The sequence below is a fragment of the Cherax quadricarinatus genome, chromosome 12 (assembly GCF_038502225.1).
Source record: "Cherax quadricarinatus isolate ZL_2023a chromosome 12, ASM3850222v1, whole genome shotgun sequence".
Taxonomy (NCBI): Eukaryota; Metazoa; Arthropoda; class Malacostraca; order Decapoda; family Parastacidae; genus Cherax; species Cherax quadricarinatus.
The window spans coordinates 55117343-55138519 of record NC_091303.1 but is presented as its reverse complement, the minus strand read 5'-3'; the positions used below and the strand labels follow the sequence as shown (position 1 = coordinate 55138519).

The window sequence follows — 21177 nt, the reverse complement described above, 5'->3', positions numbered from 1 at the left end:
ATCCATTCTCTCTAAATGACCAAACCACCTCAACAACCCCTCTTCAGCCATCTGACTTATACTTTTATTAACTCCACACCTTCTCCTAATTTCCACACTCCGAATTTTCCGCTTAATATGAACACTACACATTGCCCTTAGACAGGACATCTCCACTGCCTCCAACTGCCTCCTCGCTGCTGCATTTACAACCCAAGCTTCACACCCATATAAGTGTTGGTACTACTATACTTTCATACATTCCCTTCTGTGCCTCCATAGATAACGTTTTTTGTCTCCACATATACCTCAACGCACCACTCGCATTTTTTCCCTCATCAATTCTATGATTAACCTCATCCTTCATAAATCCATCCGCCGACACGTCAACTCCCAAATATCTGAAAATATTCACTTCCTCCATACTACTCCTCCCCAATTTGATATCCAATTTCTCTTTATCTAAATCATTTGATACCCTCATCCCCTTACTCTTTTCTATGTTCACTTTCAACTTTCTACCTTTACACACACTCCCAAACTCATCCACTAACCTTTGCAATTTTTCTTTAGAATCTCCCATGAGCACAGTATCATCAGCAAAAAGCAACTGTGTCAATTCCCATTTTGAATTTGATTCCCCATAATTTAATCCCACCCCTCTCCCGAACACCCTAGCATTTACTTCTTTTACAGCCCCATCTATAAATATATTAAACAACCACGGTGACATAAACATCCCTGTCTAAGACCTACTTTTACTGGGAAGTAGTCTCCCTCTCTTTTACACACCCTAACCTGCGCCTCACTATCAACCACCCAGGGGGGTACTACCGTCCTGCCAAGTGAGTGTGAAACGAAAGCCTGTAATTGTTTGACATGATGGTAGGATTGCTGGTGTCCTTTTTTCTGTCTCATGAACATGCAAGATTTCAGGTATGTCTTGCTACTTCTACTTACACTTAGGTCACACTACACATACATGTACAAGCACATATATACACACCCCTCTGGGTTTTCTTCTATTTTCTTTCTAGTTCTTATTCTTGTTTATTTCCTATCTCCATGGGGAAGTGGAACAGAATTCTTCCTCCGTAAGCAGTGCGTGTTGCAAGAGGCGACTAAAATGCCGGGAGCAAAGTGCTAGTAACCTCTTCTCCTGTATATATTACTAAATGTAAAAGGAGAAACTTTCGTTTTTCCTTTTGGGTAACCCCGCCTCGGTGGGATACGGCCAGTGTGTTGAAAGAAAGAAAGATATATATATATATATATATAGATATATATACACACACATACATATACACACAGCAAGATACACACCTCTCTGGGAATATTCACCTAGAAATAAACAATACAATAAATCTTAAAGCTACAACTGAATAAAAGCCGATGCATCAGCAGGCAACAATTTAACCCTTTCAGGGTTGGTCCTGTATTTATACGCCTAAATTCTAGCGCCTTCAAATCCTGCGGAAGAAAACTGGTAGGCCTTGATATGAAAGAATGTGTCTGTGTAGTCAGTGTGCACAGTATAAAAAAAAATCCTGCAGCGCACAGTGAGAAAAAAAAAAAAACTTGACAGTGCTTTTGGTTGAAAACAGCGACTTTGCAGTGTATTTTCGTACGGTATTTATGGTTGTAGGTAGTAGGTTGGTAGACAGCAACCACCCAGGGAAGTACTACCGTCCTGCCAGATGACTGTGAAACAAAAACCTGTAACTGTTTTGCATGATGGTAGGATTGCTGGTTTCTTTTTCTGTCTCATAAACACGCTAGATAACAGGGATATTTTGCTACTCCTACTTACACTTTGGTCACACTTCACAGACACGCACATGCATATATATATATACATACATCTAGGTTTTTCTCCCTTTTTCTAAATAGCTCTTGTCCTTTTTATTTCTTCTATTGTCCATGGGGAAGTGGAAAAGAATCTTTCCTCCGTAAGCCATGCGTGTCGTATGAGGCGACTAAAATGCCGGGAGCAATGGGCTAGTAACCCCTTCTCCTGTATACATTTACTAAAAAAGAGAAGAGGAAAAACTTTATAAAACTGGGTTGCTTAAATGTGCGTGGATGTAGTGCGGATGACAAGAAACAGATGATTGCTGATGTTATGAATGAAAAGAAGTTGGATGTCCTGGCTCTAAGCGAAACAAAGCTGAAGGGGGTAGGAGAGTTTCAGTGGGGGGAAATAAATGGGATTAAATCTGGAGTATCTGAGAGAGTTAGAGCAAAGGAAGGGGTAGCAGTAATGTTAAATGATCAGTTATGGAAGGAGAAAAGAGAATATGAATGTGTAAATTCAAGAATTATGTGGATTAAAGTAAAGGTTGGATGCGAGAAGTGGGTCATAATAAGCGTGTATGCACCTGGAGAAGAGAGGAATGCAGAGGAGAGAGAGAGATTTTGGGAGATGTTAAGTGAATGTATAGGAGCCTTTGAACCAAGTGAGAGAGTAATTGTGGTAGGGGACCTGAATGCTAAAGTAGGAGAAACTTTTAGAGAGGGTGTGGTAGGTAAGTTTGGGGTGCCAGGTGTAAATGATAATGGGAGCCCTTTGATTGAACTTTGTGTAGAAAGGGGTTTAGTTATAGGTAATACATATTTTAAGAAAAAGAGGATAAATAAGTATACAAGATATGATGTAGGGCGAAATGACAGTAGTTTGTTGGATTATGTATTGGTAGATAAAAGACTGCTGAGTAGACTTCAGGATGTACATGTTTATAGAGGGGCCACAGATATATCAGATCACTTTCTAGTTGTAGCTACACTGAGAGTAAAAGGTAGATGGGATACAAGGAGAATAGAAGCATCAGGGAAGAGAGAGGTGAAGGTTTATAAACTAAAAGAGGAGGCAGTTAGGGTAAGATATAAACAGCTATTGGAGGATAGATGGGCAAATGTGAGCATAGGCAATGGGGTCGAAGAGGTATGGGGTAGGATTAAAAATGTAGTGTTAGAGTGTTCAGCAGAAGTTTGTGGTTACAGGAAAGTGGGTGCAGGAGGGAAGAGGAGCGATTGGTGGAATGATGATGTAAAGAGAGTAGTAAGGGAGAAAAAGTTAGCATATGAGAAGTTTTTACAAAGTAGAAGTGATGCAAGGAGGGAAGAGTATATGGAGAAAAAGAGAGAGGTTAAGAGAGTGGTGAAGCAATGTAAAAAGAGAGCAAATGAGAGAGTGGGTGAGATGTTATCAACAAATTTTGTTGAAAATAAGAAAAAGTTTTGGAGTGAGATTAACAAGTTAAGAAAGCCTAGAGAACAAATGGATTTGTCAGTTAAAAATAGGAGAGGAGAGTTATTAAATGGAGAGTTAGAGGTATTGGGAAGATGGAGGGAATATTTTGAAGAATTGTTAAATGTTGATGAAGATAGGGAAGCTGTGATTTCGTGTATAGGGCAAGGAGGAATAACATCTTGTAGGAGTGAGGAAGAGCCAGTTGTGAGTGTGGGGGAAGTTCGTGAGGCAGTAGGCAAAATGAAAGGGGGTAAGGCAGCCGGGATTGATGGGATAAAGATAGAAATGTTAAAAGCAGGTGGGGATATAGTTTTGGAGTGGTTGGTGCAATTATTTAATAAATGTATGGAAGAGGGTAAGGTACCTAGGGATTGGCAGAGAGCATGCATAGTTCCTTTGTATAAAGGCAAAGGGGATAAAAGAGAGTGCAAAAATTATAGGGGGATAAGTCTGTTGAGTGTACCTGGTAAAGTGTATGGTAGAGTTATAATTGAAAGAATTAAGAGTAAGACGGAGAATAGGATAGCAGATGAACAAGGAGGCTTTAGGAAAGGTAGGGGGTGTGTGGACCAGGTGTTTACAGTGAAACATATAAGTGAACAGTATTTAGATAAGGCTAAAGAGGTCTTTGTGGCATTTATGGATTTGGAAAAGGCGTATGACAGGGTGGATAGGTGGGCAATGTGGCAGATGTTGCAAGTGTATGGTGTAGGAGGTAGGTTACTGAAAGCAGTGAAGAGTTTTTACGAGGATAGTGAGGCTCAAGTTAGAGTATGTAGGAAAGAGGGAAAAATTTTTTCCCTGTAAAAGTAGGCCTTAGACAAGGATGTGTGATGTCACCGTGGTTGTTTAATATATTTATAGATGGGGTTGTAAGAGAAGTAAATGCGAGGGTCTTGGCAAGAGGCGTGGAGTTAAAAGATAAAGAATCACACACAAAGTGGGAGTTGTCACAGCTGCTCTTTGCTGATGACACTGTGCTCTTGGGAGATTCTGAAGAGAAGTTGCAGAGATTGGTGGATGAATTTGGTAGGGTGTGCAAAAGAAGAAAATTAAAGGTGAATACAGGAAAGAGTAAGGTTATGAGGATAACAAAAAGATTAGGTGATGAAAGATTGAATATCAGATTGGAGGGAGAGAGTATGGAGGAGGTGAACGTATTCAGATATTTGGGAGTGGACGTGTCAGCGGATGGGTCTATGAAAGATGAGGTGAATCATAGAATTGATGAGGGAAAAAGAGTGAGTGGTGCACTTAGGAGTCTGTGGAGACAAAGAACTTTGTCCTTGGAGGCAAAGAGGGGAATGTATGAGAGTATAGTTTTACCAACGCTCTTATATGGGTGTGAAGCGTGGGTGATGAATGTTGCAGCGAGGAGAAGGCTGGAGGCAGTGGAGATGTCATGTCTGAGGGCAATGTGTGGTGTGAATATAATGCAGAGAATTCGTAGTTTGGAAGTTAGGAGGAGGTGCGGGATTACCAAAACTGTTGTCCAGAGGGCTGAGGAAGGGTTGTTGAGGTGGTTCGGACATGTAGAGAGAATGGAGCGAAACAGAATGACTTCAAGAGTGTATCAGTCTGTAGTGGAAGGAAGGCGGGGTAGGGGTCGGCCTAGGAAAGGTTGGAGGGAGGGGGTAAAGGAGGTTTTGTGTGCGAGGGGCTTGGACTTCCAGGAGGCATGCATGAGCGTGTTTGATAGGAGTGAATGGAGACAAATGGTTTTTAATACTTGACGTGCTGTTGGAGTGTGAGCAAAGTAACATTTATGAAGGGATTCAGGGAAACCGGCAGGCCGGACTTGAGTCCTGGAGATGGGAAGTACAGTGCCTGCACTCTGAAGGAGGGGTGTTAATGTTGCAGTTTAAAAACTGTAGTGTAAAGCACCCTTCTGGCAAGACAGTGATGGAGTGAATGATGGTGAAAGTTTTTTCTTTTTCGGGCCACCCTGCCTTGGTGGGAATCGGCCAGTGTGATAATAAAAAAAAAAATAATAAATAATTTATGGTTGTATTCTCATTTTCTTGGTCTCATTTGATAGAATGGAAGATGCATTAGAGACAGAGATGATTTTGATTGGTTTCATGATGAAAAGTACATACCTTGAAATTGAGCTCAAAGTAGCGGAAATGTTCGACTTTTGCCGATGTTCAAGAGTAAACAAATGACGTCACTGTCCAATAAGTGTCCAACTGGCTGGCCTAATACGTAGTCACGAATGGGTCGACATTATTTATATATCATTACAATAATGCAGTAGTCTGCATAACAGGAAATCTTCTATTTTCTGTGTGAATTAAAATTCAAAATAGAAAGCAAGAGTAATATAGAGAGGCCTGGAGACGTGACTAATGAGCAGCAAAAATGTTATTTTAGTGCAAGGAATGTCCGCATTGTTTATTCTGGACCCTATTTTGAAATTGGCATCTGTTTTAATTTGCGTGAAACTGGCCAAATTGCCAATTTCTGACCATTTTATTGGGCAGCTGAAATCGGTGAATAGGCAGTTTCTTGTACTGAATCAATAGAACAAATGGAGTTATAAAGAAATAGCTATGAGTTAGGTCGACTGGAACAATGGAATTGGCCAAATGTAGGGCTCAAAGTGGGCGAAATCGCCGATGTGTATATATCAACTAACTTCGTGAGAGCGTAATTCCGTAAGTTTTCCTTCAAATTTCATACTTTTGGTGTCATTACCATTAGGAAAAGATTCTCTATCATTTTATAAGATTTTTGTTTTTTAATATTTTGCGACAGTGATACACTTCAGGATTTGGGGTTGCGACAGTCAAAGGGTTAAGGATCGGGGGTCTCAACACTTAAAGGGTTAAACAGTACAGGTGATTCTCCACTTACGATGGTTCCACTTACAATATTTCAACTTTATGGTGGTGCAATTACTTTGGAGATGAAACTTAGATAATTATCCATTTATTTACTGTTCAATACAGTGAACCCCCGCTGTTCAGCGGCCGCGACGTACGTAAATTCCGACTTTCAGCAACTTTTTTTCAGCAAAATATAGCCTTGTTGTTCATGACTGGTCTCGTGATTCGGCAACCGTCTGGTACGCATCCGACAGCATCCCACTGTCAGCGCACACACAATGCCAGTCTCCCGCACCATTCACACTCAGTGTACCATGGTTTATCAGTGAGTGACCACCCCACAGGTATATACGATACATTTGATAATAATCCATTGCTTTTTGTGCTTGCAACTGCTAAATAAGCCACCATGGGCCCAAAGAAAGCTCCTAGTGCCAGCCCTTCGGTAAAGAAGGAAAGAAACAATAGAATTCAAGAAAAATACTCGTAGCAAAGTACCAGAGTGGAGGAGGAAGAGAGAGGGGAGAATGTGCCTTCTTCAGCAATTCTACGACATGTATGATACTAAAGCAGCAGGTATCGATAAAAGCTATAGTGCCAGCCAGCAATAAAGTGTAGAATTAACAGTGTAGCAAGTATGTTAAGTGATTAAGCGATAGAGAAACAACATGCAAGTAACTCTCCAATGTTGTTGGAGGTGTATAGGGCCACTGAACATATGCTGCCCTGCTATCTTCCACCACCCTAAACCTCTACCAGCATCTCCTCCAACAAACTAATTAAACTAACACTTCCTCCAAGATAAGTGTAAATATTTCTTATTTATAAATTAAAATGTAAATATTTCTTGTTTATAAATTACGTACTTACATTGTTTCAGTGTGAATAGAGGTGGTGGTTTCTGCCACCTCCACCACCAATATGTATGGCTTCTCTCAGTGGCCCTTATAAACCCAAAAACAACACTTCCACCACCTGCTCCTCACATACATTATGACATATTTTATTCATTCTAAAGTATATATCATGTTTCTGTGTTATTAATATTGTTTATTATGTCATAATAGATGAATTGTGATAGACAAATAAGCCGTAGAGATACAGTGGTCCCTCGTTTTTCGTAATTAATTCGTTCCTGGAGCCGTTACTATAAACAAAATTTACGATTTGCGAATCAATTTTCCCCATAAGAAATAATGTAAATACAATTAATCCGTTCCTGACACCCAGAAGTATTAAAACAAAAAAATTTTTTACATGAAATATACATATAGTACATAATACAATGGGAAATGATGAATGAAACATTAGCAGCGTAACACTTACCTTTATTGGAGATTCTTCTTAGTGTATGGGAGACTGGAGGAGGAGAGAGATTGGATTGTTTACAGTTTGGAAGGGGAATCCCCTTCCAGCAACACCTCAGGTACCAATTGCTTCTCTGGGGTTACTTCTCTTCTCTGTTTCTTAATGCCACTAGGACCACCTTGAGAGTCACTCTAGTCCTGTCTTGCAAAGTAACTGTGGAGAGAGCTCTGTTCCTGGCGTCTCTTTAACACTTCCCGAAAATGGCCCAAGACTTTGTCACTGTACATATTTCTCACCTTCTTTACCACAGGCTTGGCACTAGGAGCTTTCTTTGGAGCCATGGTAGCTTATTTAGTAATTGCAAGCACTAAAGTGAGTGGAATATTATGAAATATTTCGTAGGAGCACTTGAGGGAACCTTCACTCACTGGTAAACAATGCCAGACTGGCTGGGTAGGGAGGCCGCCCTGGTTCACACCGTGCGTACGCGTCCCAGATGAACTACTATTCGCGAGTCAACCTATGAAAAGCGAGTCCATGTTTATACGAAAATACCCCTATGATTGGCAAAATTTACGATTGCCGAGAACTACGAAAAGCGAGGGACCACTGTATTAGCATCATATTGAAGCATAATAAACTCGCCTCCCTCTCGCCTCCTACCTGTCTTCCATACACCAACAAGTCTCTTCAATAAAGTGTGATGTTAAATATTCAATTATCCGTATTATTATTGCTTTATATTTATTTGTTATTGCTTTCTGTACGTAAATCTATATTTAATCTTTAAAAAAATGATTTTTTGTTAATACTTTTGGGTGTCTGAAACGGATTAATTAAATTTCCATAATTTCTTATGGGGAAAATGGATTCGCCAATCATGAATTTCGACTTTCATCAGATTCTCTGGAGCGGATTAATTGTGAAATTCGAGGGTCCACTGTACTAATATTTAGTTACAGTAATTATTTGCTTATTTATTTATTCAGTGACAACAGCTACTTATTTATTCAGCATATCATATTCAGCTTAAGATATTTTTGACATATGATCAATTTGTCAGAACATAGCAACAATACAATAAATCCTAAAACTGCAATACAATTTCATTTCTATTGTGAAGTATACAAAATGTAGTTTATATGTAGTATAAAATACTATTAAGCACAATCAGATGTAAGCTTTAAACAGTGTATACTGACCATACAATAGCCCTCGCCTCATGCGTCCAGTAATGCGACCTTCATCACGATCTCTGACTCTCATCTGAGCTTCAGCGGCAGCACGATCGCCCTCGCTCATCATCGAGTACTCAGAGTCGTCGAGGTTGTCACGATCATATACGTCCAACTCGGGAATGTGACGGTAGTCGCTGTGAAATAAATTAGTGTAAATATTCGCCCTGCCTTGGTGGGAGACGGCCGACTTGTTGAAAAAAAAAAAATTCATGGGAAAGAATTAAATCAACTTGGAATATATAATATCTGGGGAATGGAAGGTAGTCATTCCTTGGATCCAAGTCATTCAACAACACCAAGGCACCAAGATGACCACCTCTACTAAAGATTTAAGCACAGAGTTCAGTACTCTACCTCTTTATGATGTTCCACATTTTTGCTGGCTTTCAACCGAGTCATTGTTCATTATTATTGGTGCTTTTACCACTCCTCAATCATTTTGGAAAAGCAGCTGTGTAAGGGAAGGGTGACCAGCACCGTATTTTAAAGCAAGTACTGTATGTAGTATATTTATTTTATGTTTTTTATGCCTAGCTGTACTGAGCACTTAATATATGACACTGCAAACACATTATCAGCATTTTAGACACATTTCATAAAGAAAAAAAAAGAAAAAAGGCTATCCACCCATCCATCCACTAGTGATCTTTGCTTATCTATGTTGGTTGGAAAGCTAAGAGCCATGCAAACAGGGCCATCCTGTACTCCAAGTTATCCTGCCCATGTTTATATATACAATGTTCTTTAAGAATGAAAAATCCATTTGTATTGTATAGGGAATCAAATGTTACAGTTTACCCAGCTTAAGGACATCAAAGGTCAGATATAGTCCTATCAAAAATATGAACTATGACCTTTTCAAGATACAAGTTTATTTCTCTGCATACTGTATCAAGTGCATTTTACATATTTTGAACAGTGAACAAGCCACTATAAAATACGTTGTCTATTCAGAACATAACCAACAACTTTCAACTATAAACTTTTGGTAATAACTGCAGATTGTTATACATTTCAAATTTAAATTCAATTTTATTTGTATTAAAAATAAGAAATTCAACAATTTATTAAATAATTGAAGTAACAACTAAATAATAATAATAATAATAATAATAATAATAATAATAATAATAATACTTACAGATGGAAAAAATTTCTATGATTTAAAATGAAATAAAATACTGGTTAAAAAAATAAGTAATAATATTAATACTGTAGTAGCATTAAAGGCAAGTACAAAATAAATTAGCCCATGGACCACCAACCCAATTATAAAAATATTGTGGACCATTTAACCCGTAAACGGTCCAAGCAGATCTACACTCACATGTGTAGTGCTCCAAAAGTAGATCATTTTTTTTTTTTACACATTTTCAAATGTAAAAAAAAAAGATCTACTTTTTTTACATACTTTCAAATGTTGAAAAAACGTATATATACGTTTGGACCATTTACGGGTTAATTTTTTTGAGTAATGATATATAAAGGCAAAGCAAAGACAACAGACAATTTAACTTGAAATATATCATAAACAGATATTCGAGAAGTTATATTAAATAACAGATATCTCACATTTTGGTCTGAAATATATTTCATACAATTTCCTGGAAATAAATGAACACATACCTAACATTTTGCTGTGAAATTTCTTTCTATAAACATAATTTTGAAATTATTAAATAAACAGCCAACATTTTTTTTAAATATGATTATTTCACTTTTCCTCACAACCAGACTTTTGGATTCTCTTCTCAATGACAAGCTTTTCAATGTGAAGAGTGGTACTTGATAATGTACAACGAATATCGCTTTCAACTGGAAGCTGATTCCTGTTTGGATTTAATGTACAACAAACATGAAAATCCACTTTCACACATGTAAAATGATGCTAATGGCAAAAGAAATTTGACCGCATGTGTTGACAGATTTGGCTAAGTAACCATCATACTGGCCCAAAATTTTTCCATGGTAGACCACTGGTACACATCCTTAGCTGCCAAATCATTATTCGGGTCCAAGAACTCCTGCATAACCTCTGGAACACCATGAATATCTGCTACGAATTGATTCCTTACGAAAGAAAACCCCTCCCTTGTAGTGTCTTCCTTTGGAAATTATCGCTGAAATTCATCCAGCAGCTTTTGTAAATGCTCAAGAATATATGCACCTGAATGGCTTCCTTTTCCCCTAGCATGGCATCCACACATGGAAATTGAACTAAATTTTTACCCTCGACTCTTCTGATCCAGAGTTCGAATTTCTTAAGGAAAGCCTCGATTCCTCGGTGAGAGAACAGATTTGCTCCTTCCCCTTGCAGCTGACATCATTAATAAACTCGTCTAAAGAACAAGCAAACCTACATTCAAGTGCAGACACACATGCTGAACAAATAAGTTCTCTCACCAACAAGCTGTCATAAGCTACACAACACTGGAAGTTAAACATGGAAACCCAGTGGAGCGCATGCTTCCAGTATCAAAGGGATATGATTGAACAGTTTAAAAACTGTAGTGTAAAGCACCCTTCTGGCAAGACAGTGATGGAGTGAATGATGGTGAAAGTTTTTCTTTTTCGGGCCACCCTGCCTTGGTGGGAATCGGCCAGTGTGATGATAAAAAAAAAAAATAAATAAAAATAAATGATTGAACAAGACAAGCTCCTAGACTCTGTCATTTTAACCAGCTCTACCTTACCATCAGAAACAAACAATGAGAATTGCACCATCAAAGCACTCCAACTAATAAGAGACGAGATAAAAGTTAACATTAAAACCAGTGATATCAAGGAGGCCCGACTGCTAGGCAAGCCGGGTCAACAACAGTGTTAGGTTAAAATTCAATTCCATTGATGCAAAAAATTATCTAATAAGTTCCTCCATCAATAAACAGAGTAATGTGTACATAAATGAGTGCCTAACTAAAAAAAACATCAGAACATATTATACAGACTTCAAAAACTTAAGTGTGATAATGCATCAATTAAACAGTGCTTTACTTGTGATGGCATTATCGTGGTAAAATTATCAGACACGGGTCGTAGGTTTGAAATAACAAATGATCAAGAACTAACATGTTTCCTCTCATTCATTGGTTTGACTGAACCTTGTTAAGATATATCTCAACACATTATCAACTATGTTCAGTGCTGTAGTATACTAGAATTTACCCTTATTTTAATCCATATTTTCACAACTGTTAGTGAATAACGGTAATTAATTCCCAGCTACTTAAGACACCTAAGGTGCTATTCAAGGTGCTAATCCAGGTACTAAAGTGTTTTATTCTGTCTTATTTTATACTTGAAGCCATAACTTTTAACTTTGAAATAATCAAGGTGCTAAATTGTTTTATTATAATTTTCAGTAGCTCCATTATTTTTTAGATTTAAATTAACTATCTTAGTTCATAAGTTCATAATTGGTAGTGGTTTAACTGTCTTAGTTCATAAGTTCATAATTGTTAGTGGTTTAACATCATTGCTTTGTAACGGCTATTTCTCTATGTACCCCTTATGAATTTAAGTATCGATCCTGATAACCCCTTATTGAACAGCACACATAATCCAAACAGTAATTGCCATTACTACACTGCTAGTCAGGCTGATACCCTTCTCAGTGTCAGCAAGAACATTCCAGTCTTTAACTACAATGTTAGATCATTGAGTAAACACTATGATAACCTCATTGCACTACTCAAGTCTCTAAATGCTACTATAACTTTCATTATACTTACTGAAACCTGGCTCAGACAAGATCTGACAGACATATTTACCATACCTGGTTACACAGCCATACATAAATGCAGGTCCGACCAACCAGGAGGAGGCACTGCCATCTATTACTCTGATGAACTAGAATGTGTGAAATCGACTAATGTACAGGACGAGAACGGTGAATATATAATAGCTAAATTCACATCAAGAACACTTAAGAAACCTATAGCAGTTGGTGGAGTCTACAGACTACCACACTCAAACATGGTAATTGAGTCAGCGTTGAATAAACACCATCTGATACTAGCAGGAGACTTCAACATCAACCTTATCCAAGCACTGACCCTCCAGTAGCTAATTTCACAAATGCTATGAACAACAGCTTATTGCTACCCACTATAACAAAGCCAACAAGAATCTCTGACACAAGTGCCTCGTTACTCAATTATATCTGGACCAACTTAGTATCCCCACTACAAGCAGGTATAATCACAGACAACACCACAGACCACTATCCTACCTTTCCCATAACCAACTTATCTAAACTGCCTCAAGAAACAAGATCTCATTTTGCCTGCATGATGAGACGTTGATAAACAACCTAAAACTAGCTCTAGGTGCCACTGATTGGCAGAGAGAGCTAGATGACAGTAATAATATCGACGAAGATATAAAAAAAAATTTTATATAAAACCCTAAAACTCTACAACAATCTTGCCCAATCAAAACGAAACTGATCACAGAAAAGAGGCTAAACAGCCCATGGCTAACTAGAAGTATCCTCAAATCTATTAATAAAAAACACCAAATTGAAAAACAGTTCAGATTAGGCTTAATTACTAAAGAATTTACTAAAAGATACACATCAATACTAACAAAACTAATGCGCAAATCAAAGCAAATGTATTATGAAAACAGATTAAGTGAAATGAAAGGTGACATGAAAAGTACCTGGCAAACCCTCTCCAAAATTTTGGGCTCAAGGAAACCGACTAGAAATAGAAAGATAGACTTAACTAAACCAGATGAACCTCACATGCAACCTATAGACACGGCCGACAAATTTAATGTCTTCTTCTCTACTGTAGGATTAACCCTTTCAGGGTTTCGGCCGTACTAGTACGGCTTACGACCCAGGGTTTTTTTGACGTACTAGTACGCCTAAATTCTAGCGCCCTCAAATCTAGTGAGAGAAAGCTGGTAGGCCTACATATGAAAGAATGGGTCTATGTGGTCAGTGTGCACAGTATAAAAAAAATCCTGCAGCACACAGTGCGTAATGAGAAAAAAAAAACTTGGACCGTGTTTTTGGATTAAAACAGAGACTTTGCACTGTATTTTCCTATGGTATTTATTGTTGTATTCTAGTTTTCTTGGTCTCATTTTATAGAAAGGAAGACATATTACAGAAATTGAGATGATTTTGACTGATTCTACAATGAAAAGTACCTTGAAATTGAGCTCAAAGTAGCAGAAATGTTCGATTTTTACCAAAGTTCAAAAGTAAACAAATCATGCTAAGCGTCCAATACACGTCAACTGGCGAGTCTAATATTCTTTCACAAGTGAGCCGTTATTATTTATACAATTTTTTACACTAATGCATTAATCTGCATAACAGTAAATCTTCTATTTTTTGCGAGAATAAAAATTCAAAGTGGAAAGCAAAAGAATGTAAGAGGGGCATTGGGACATGACTAATGAACAGAGGAAATGTTATTTTAGTGCCAGGAATGTCTTTCTTGTTTATTCTGGACCCTATTTGGAAATTGGCATCTTTTGAAATTTGTGTGAAATTGGCAAAATTGCTAAATTCTGACCACTGTATTGGATAGTTGAAATCGGTAAATGGGTGGTTTCTTGCACTCATTCGATAGAAAAAAATGGAGTTCTACCAAAATATTCATGATTTCTGTCGACTAGTACAGTAAAATTGGCCAAAAACAGGGCTCAAAGTGGGCAAAATCGCCGATGCATAAACATCGTCAAGACCGCTAACTTCGCGAGAGCATAATTCCGTAAGTTTTCCATCAAATTTCATACTTTTGGTGTCGTTATGATTGGGAAGGATTCTCTATCTTTTCATAATAATTTTTTTTTTTTTTTTTGAAATTTGGGCGACCCTGAGAACAAGTCTCCGAGAGGGCCTGTCGACCCTGAAAGGGTTAAAGCTAGCGAGTCAAATTCCTAGCTCAAATGCCCATTCAAGCGAGTACCTCACTGGCAACTATTCAAATACTTTATTTCTAGCTCCAACTAAACCCACTGAAGTCTAACTCATCATTAAATCATTTAAAAACAAATCAGGTGATCTAGATAACTTGCCGCCAGTCATATATTAAAAAGCTGCACCAGAACTGTCGCCCATTATTGCAACAATGTTTAACAAATCTATAGCTTCCTCAACCTTCCCATCCATACTCAAGACAGCAAGGGTCACCCCAATCCACAAAGGTGGAGATCCAACTGATTTGAACAAGTACAGACCCATATCAAACTTGCCCTTACTCTCCAAGATATTTGAAAAAATAATACACAAGCGACTTTACTCCTACCTTACATCCAACAACATACTTAACCCATGCCAGTTTGGATTTAGATAAAAAAAAAAAAAGCACGAATGATGCTATTATACAAATGCTTGACCTAATATACACAGCTCTCGACAAGAATGAATATCCCCTGGGGCTCTTTATCGACCTAAGAAAAGCGTTTGACACAGTTGACCACAATCTCTTGCACCTCAAACTGAATCATTACGGCATAAGAGGACATTCTCTTGACTACCTAAAAGCCTATCTTAACAACAGACACCAGTATGTACATGCAAATGGAGTCGACTCCGCTCTCCAACCTGTAGCTGTAGGAGTACTCCAAGGTAGTGTCCTAGGCCCACTCCTCTTTCTCATCTACATCAATGATCTCCCCAATGCATCCCAACTCCTTACACCAGTTCTATTCGCAGATGACACTACATATGTCTATTCCCATTCAGACCCAGCTGTGCTTGAAAACACTGTAAACAATGAACTGCTAAATATATATGCTTAGATGATGACCCACAAACTCTCACTAAACATAGACAAAACATACTTCATGCTGTTTGGCAACAGAGCCTCAAATATTCAACTCAACATACTGTTAAATGGTTCCCCTATATCACGACACACAGAGGGCAAATTTCTAGGTCTTCTCCTTGACTGTAATCTTAAATTTCAGTCCCATACCCATCACATAGCCAAGAAAATGTCCAAATCAGTAGGAATCCTTTCCAAGATACGCTACTATGTACCACAAACGACTCTCCTTACCCTGTACCACACTCTAATATATCCTTACCTCACCTATGGCATCTGTGCCTGGGGCTCAACCACAGCCAACCACCTTAGAACCTTAATAATCCAACAAAAAGCTGCTGTGCGGGTGATAACCAGCTCCTGTGCTAGACAGCACACCCCACCACTTTTCAGAAGACTCAACTTGCTAAATATACAAGACATACCCTCTTATTATTGTGCCTACTTCATATACAGAACTTTAAACTCCACTGTAAACCCTCCCTTAAAACTACTCGACAGTTACAACAGAATGCACAGTCACAATACAAGGCATAAGGCACTTTTCAACATCTCTTGAGTAAGACTCACTATGCAAGAACGCTATGCACATAAAAGGCCCAAAGATCTGGAACTCGCTACCGGAACAGGTCAAGGATCCCCAGACAACTTATAAATTTAGGACTCTGCTAAAAAATCATCTTGTCTCGCAATATTAACCAAATCTACTGACTAGTTTTATCATGTGACCTCCTGGCTTTTAATTCTGCCATTCCATAAAATATTACCACCTGCACCATTCCTTGTAAATTAGATTTTGTACTAAGTATACATAAGATTTATTAAGTCCAAATAAGATTGTAAAACAGCTAACCACTATTCTATGTTCAGTTTTAAGTATAATTACTATGTACTATCATCTTATCTAGTTTTAATTAGTTACTATGTATTAGGGTTAGTTTGCCCAAAATGCCTTGGCATGACAGTGGCTATCTTTGTACTTAGCAAATCAAAATTGTAATTACACATTGTAACATTTACAAAGAAATAAACTTATTATAATTATTAACCCTTTCAGGGTCCGTCCCGTAGATCTACGGCTTCACATTGAGTGTCCAAACCGTAGATCTACGCCAAAATTCTAGTGCCGTCAAATTTAGCGTGAAAACGCTCATAGGCCTACATGTGAGAGAACAGGTCTGCGTGGTGGGTGTGCGCCATAAACAAAAAATCTAGGCGCCCGCATAGCATTGTGGGAACGCCGGCTCAGTTACCCTTGTTCACCATGCCTCGTCGCAAGTCAGCTCTCACTCCCCGGAAAATTGGGACTCTCCTCTTCCTATCTGATAGTTCTGACACTGATGGAAGTGGAAATGAAGACGAATTCTACGGCTTTGATCAGTTAGTGACCGAAAAGAATGACCAGGATATCGATAATAGTGCAGAAAACCCTGACGATCCTCAACCTTCTACCTCTGGTGTGGGCACTCGTGACTCACGGTCGGTTGTTCCTCATCGCAAGAGAAAACTAATATTTTCGCGTGGCCAGTAATGATGATGATAGTGACGTGGACTGTGATTTTATTGCGCTCGACGATCATTCGAGTAGTGATAGTGAGGAATCATATTCACCAGTGAAGCGTCGGTATGTTCGCCGCCGCATGCGCTCGGGTAGTGTACCCTATGCTGTGCTCAGGGGACGGAGTACATCCCGGAGTACATCCCGTGGCCCAACACCAGTTTTAGGTAGTGATAGTGAGGATGATGTGGCTACACTTGGCATGGATAGACCACAGGCATCAGTGGATGGTGTTAGTGGTGATGGTAGTGGCACCGCCAAGCGTGACTCACCAGGCCACGCTGCTGACTCGTCAGTTCAAGGACAAAGCGGAGCGCCAGCCACCAGCCCACCACAACCACCCGCACAACCAGCCTATGATGTCCAGTATCCACCAGCAAACCGTATGTGGGATTGGCAGCAAAATCCCAATTTTGTTCCCAAGCCTCACTACTTTGATGACTCTCAAAGTGGAATTCTACCTACTTGTCCCCTTGGAACCACGGCCAATGAACTGGAATTCTTTGAATTATTCTTCGACCAGCCATTGATGGAAATTATTGTCAGGGAAAGTAATAAGTATTTTGAGTACACCATGGCAAATACGATCTTATCACCACAGTCAAGACTACACAGGTGGAAAGAGACGACTGTTGCAGAAATGTATTTGCTTTTTGCAACAATAATGCTTATGCCTCACATCTATAAGCATAATATAAAAGCATACTGGTCCACAGATCGGCTAATTTCTACCCCGGTCTTCAGTGAAATCATACCAGAGAACAGGTTTATCTTACTCTTACGTATGTTGCACTTCTCTGACAAAACCAGGCCTGACAGAAGTGACAGGTTATACAAGATTAGAAATGTTTTCATGTATCTCAAACACAAGTTCAGGATATACTTTTATCCATTCAAGAATCTTGTAATTGACGAGTCTTTGATTTTGTTCAAAGGTAGACTATCATTCAAGCAGTATATACCGAGCAAGAGGAAACGCTTTGGTATAAAACTGTTTGTACTCTGTGATTGTGACAGTGGCCTGGTGTTGGATATTGTTGTATACACGGGTAGTAAAACATTGTAAGATACCAAGATGTTATTGGGTATCTCAGGTGACGTAGTGAGAAACATGATGGCACCTTATCTTGGTAAGGGGCACACATTATATACCGATAACTGGTACACAAGCCCATTACTCAGTGATTTCATGCGAGTGAACAAGACAGATGTGTGTGGCACAGTGCGTTCTAATCGTAAACATATGCCCAGGCTCAATGCAGGTGCTCGTGGTGATGACGTGCAGGTGTTTACTGCCAATGACATCATGGCATTACGGTGGCATGACAAACGAGATGTCACATTGTTGACAACCATTCACCGTAATGAAATGCAAGACAGTGGCAAAGTTGATCGAGCGACTAATGAACATATTCGAAAACCAGTGACAGTGATTGATTATACACAAAACATGCGCTTGGTTGACAAGTGTGACATGCAGATTGGTTTTGTTGACTGTGTTCGTAAGAGTTACAAGTGGTACATGAAACTTTTCTTCCATCTCATGGACATTTCAATGCTCATTGCATATAATATGTACCAAATAAAGACTGGCAACAGACCACCGTATGGTGAATTTTGTTTGTCTGTTGTCAGACAACTCATAATGAAGTACCAGGTAAGAACACCTGCTATACAACACGGTCCTCGAATTCCTCAGGATATACCCAAGCGTTTGAGGAGGGAAGGTGATCATTTCATAATACAGATTCCTTCAACTCAGAAGAAATTTGCTCAGAAGAGATGCATCGTCTGCGCACAAACAAAACGACGGCAACAAAGACGCAAAGACACTCGGTTTATGTGTGAGGAATGTAAGGTGCCTCTGTGCATGGTGCCTTGTTTCAAGGAGTTCCACAAGCTCCAGCAGTTCTAAAACCATGTCCAGTGATTGTAAATATGTAAATATATGATAGAACATTAGTATTATACAAGATTTGTGCATGTTTATTGTAATAAACAACAGTGGTAAACAATAATATGATAATAACTTTAGTGCGGTTATTGTGTTCAATACATTGAGTTTATATATATACATTATATACAATATTGGTCTCTCAGGCCCCAAATGTTAGTAGGAATAGAAAAAAATTGGAAAAGAAAAGAAAAAACAATAAAAACCGCAAAAAATGTAATGCGCGTATGTGGAATTCGTCGATGTTGCCGCCACCACATCATTTTTGACAAACTTCTTGGCACTGTATCTCGGTAAGTACTGATCAGAATTTTTTTTTTTTGTCTTATTACCTTCACAAAAATATGCTCTTTAATTCTGTAAGAAAAAATAATTTTTTTTTTTTTCAAAATTTCTTGGACACTAGAGCACCACTTCAGATTTTGGCCTTGGACCCTGAAGGGGTTAAGATACCCAAAATATCAACAAGGTATGCTAGTTCTAATTCTGACAGTTCTAGCATATTTGTGAAACCTTTTTTCCCTTGAGACTAGGTAAAAGACTAGATAAAAGTTCAAAAATTGTTGGCTACATTCCCTGCAGACAACCACCGTAAAGAAGTGTAGAACAGCAACACCTCAAAGTCGGAACCCATATTCTGGAATAATTTTCTGAACAGTCTGGTGTTCACTGAAAATAGTGTACAAGTGATCATGTAGTGTTTTGGATGCCAGTGCCTCTGTGAATGAAACAGTGAACTCCGGTTACCAACAGAGCACGCTGTTTCACCAACGCTTGAAAGCCTGATCTTGGGCCTAGCATCACAGGTGCACCATCAGTGGTAAAACTCACCAAATTTACCCAATCTAGACTATTTAATTCAAAGAAATTGTTAATAATTTCTAACATCCTGAGCCCTTGTGGTGGTATCAAGAGTCTTACAAAAGAGAAACTCATCTTTGAAGTCTCCTCAGCCATGTATCATGCAAATACCAATAGTTGAGAAGACAGCGAGACACCAGATGATTCATCCAACTGTATAGCAAACAATGGAGATTTCTTTATTTCATCCACAACTTACTCACTGATGTTTTGTGAGATCTCATTTATCCGTCTCAACACTGTGTCATTAGAAATCGATATATCATTCAGCTTCCATGCTACGCCCTCACTGACAATAAGCCTCCCCATTTCTTTTGCACAGGGTGGCACAAATTTCTCTACAAACATATGAGGCTTCTTGGCCTGTGTGACTTTGTATGCGATAATGTAGGAAGCGTGCATTGCATTGGCGGTTTTTTCATAGAATGTACCTGTTGCATTAAGGCACTGCCGCTTGAAAAGTGATAACTGCCGCTCAAAATAATCACTATCCTTTTGCAACAAATTGGGGTGGGACTTTTCAAGATGGAGTTTAAGCTTAGCTGGCTTTAGTGAGTCAGTCCCCAAAACTTTGAAACTAATGGCACATTGTGGTAATTCCATGCCATCTTTTTCTTGACAGGTGAAGACAAATTTAGTGTAGTCCTCTGAATACTTGCACTTAACATTCATTCCTGCAATTGTCATATATCTATTATTATATGTTAAGTTTGGCATTAATAAAAATATGAAAAACAGAAGATAATAATACACATGCAATAATAAAACACCATCAGTTTCGTAAACAGCATAAACCATCACAACACAGCATAAAGCAGCATAACAACTGACCAGAAATATTTCACACTATTCCAATCTTCCTCCCAGCTTCCTTTTATATTACATCAGCTTACACCACACCTGTAAAACAGTGCATCTTCTGCACTAAACAATCGAATTACGTGCAGTCGAGTGGCAGCTGACAGGAATCAAACAGGAATGGCCCACACACTCAAGCACGCACACCCATACACGATGTCACAAACCAACTGTCTCAACATGCCAGGTTCACGTGATATTGCTTCCGCAGTTTGACTGTCACTGCAGTAAACACGGGCGAATCCATTATCCAACCACCCTCCATTCACACTGGTCAATGCGCATATTGCTGATCCACACTTTATTTTCAATAAATTTAAGACTATATGCACCAATGTTCAGTTTATTACCAAATATAGTGAACGTTCTGTGGACCCCCTAAAATGTCACCATGGGCCACAAATTGAGAACCACTGTAGTAAAGTGAAGTGCTAAACCCACACAGGTGACAGCACATGCCAAGAGGAAAAACTTGAAACTCTGGAGGTTCATTTCTCCAGTAAAACAATAATCCTATACAAATTATATTCTGGCAGGACAATTATTGAGTTAATG

The 21177-nt window shown here is 38.8% G+C and overlaps 1 protein-coding gene across 2 annotated transcripts in view; it reads right to left on the bottom strand.

The window, feature by feature from the left end:
• Positions 1-21177, bottom strand: part of Mcm2 (DNA replication licensing factor Mcm2) — a gene marked incomplete at its 3' end in the record, with an annotated part of 141245 nt that overhangs the window by 98255 nt on the left and 21813 nt on the right. For both annotated transcript variants that reach the window (XM_070084357.1, XM_070084358.1), the window contains 1 exon segment: positions 8568-8737. In XM_070084357.1, the coding sequence (XP_069940458.1) occupies positions 8568-8737 (170 nt within the window).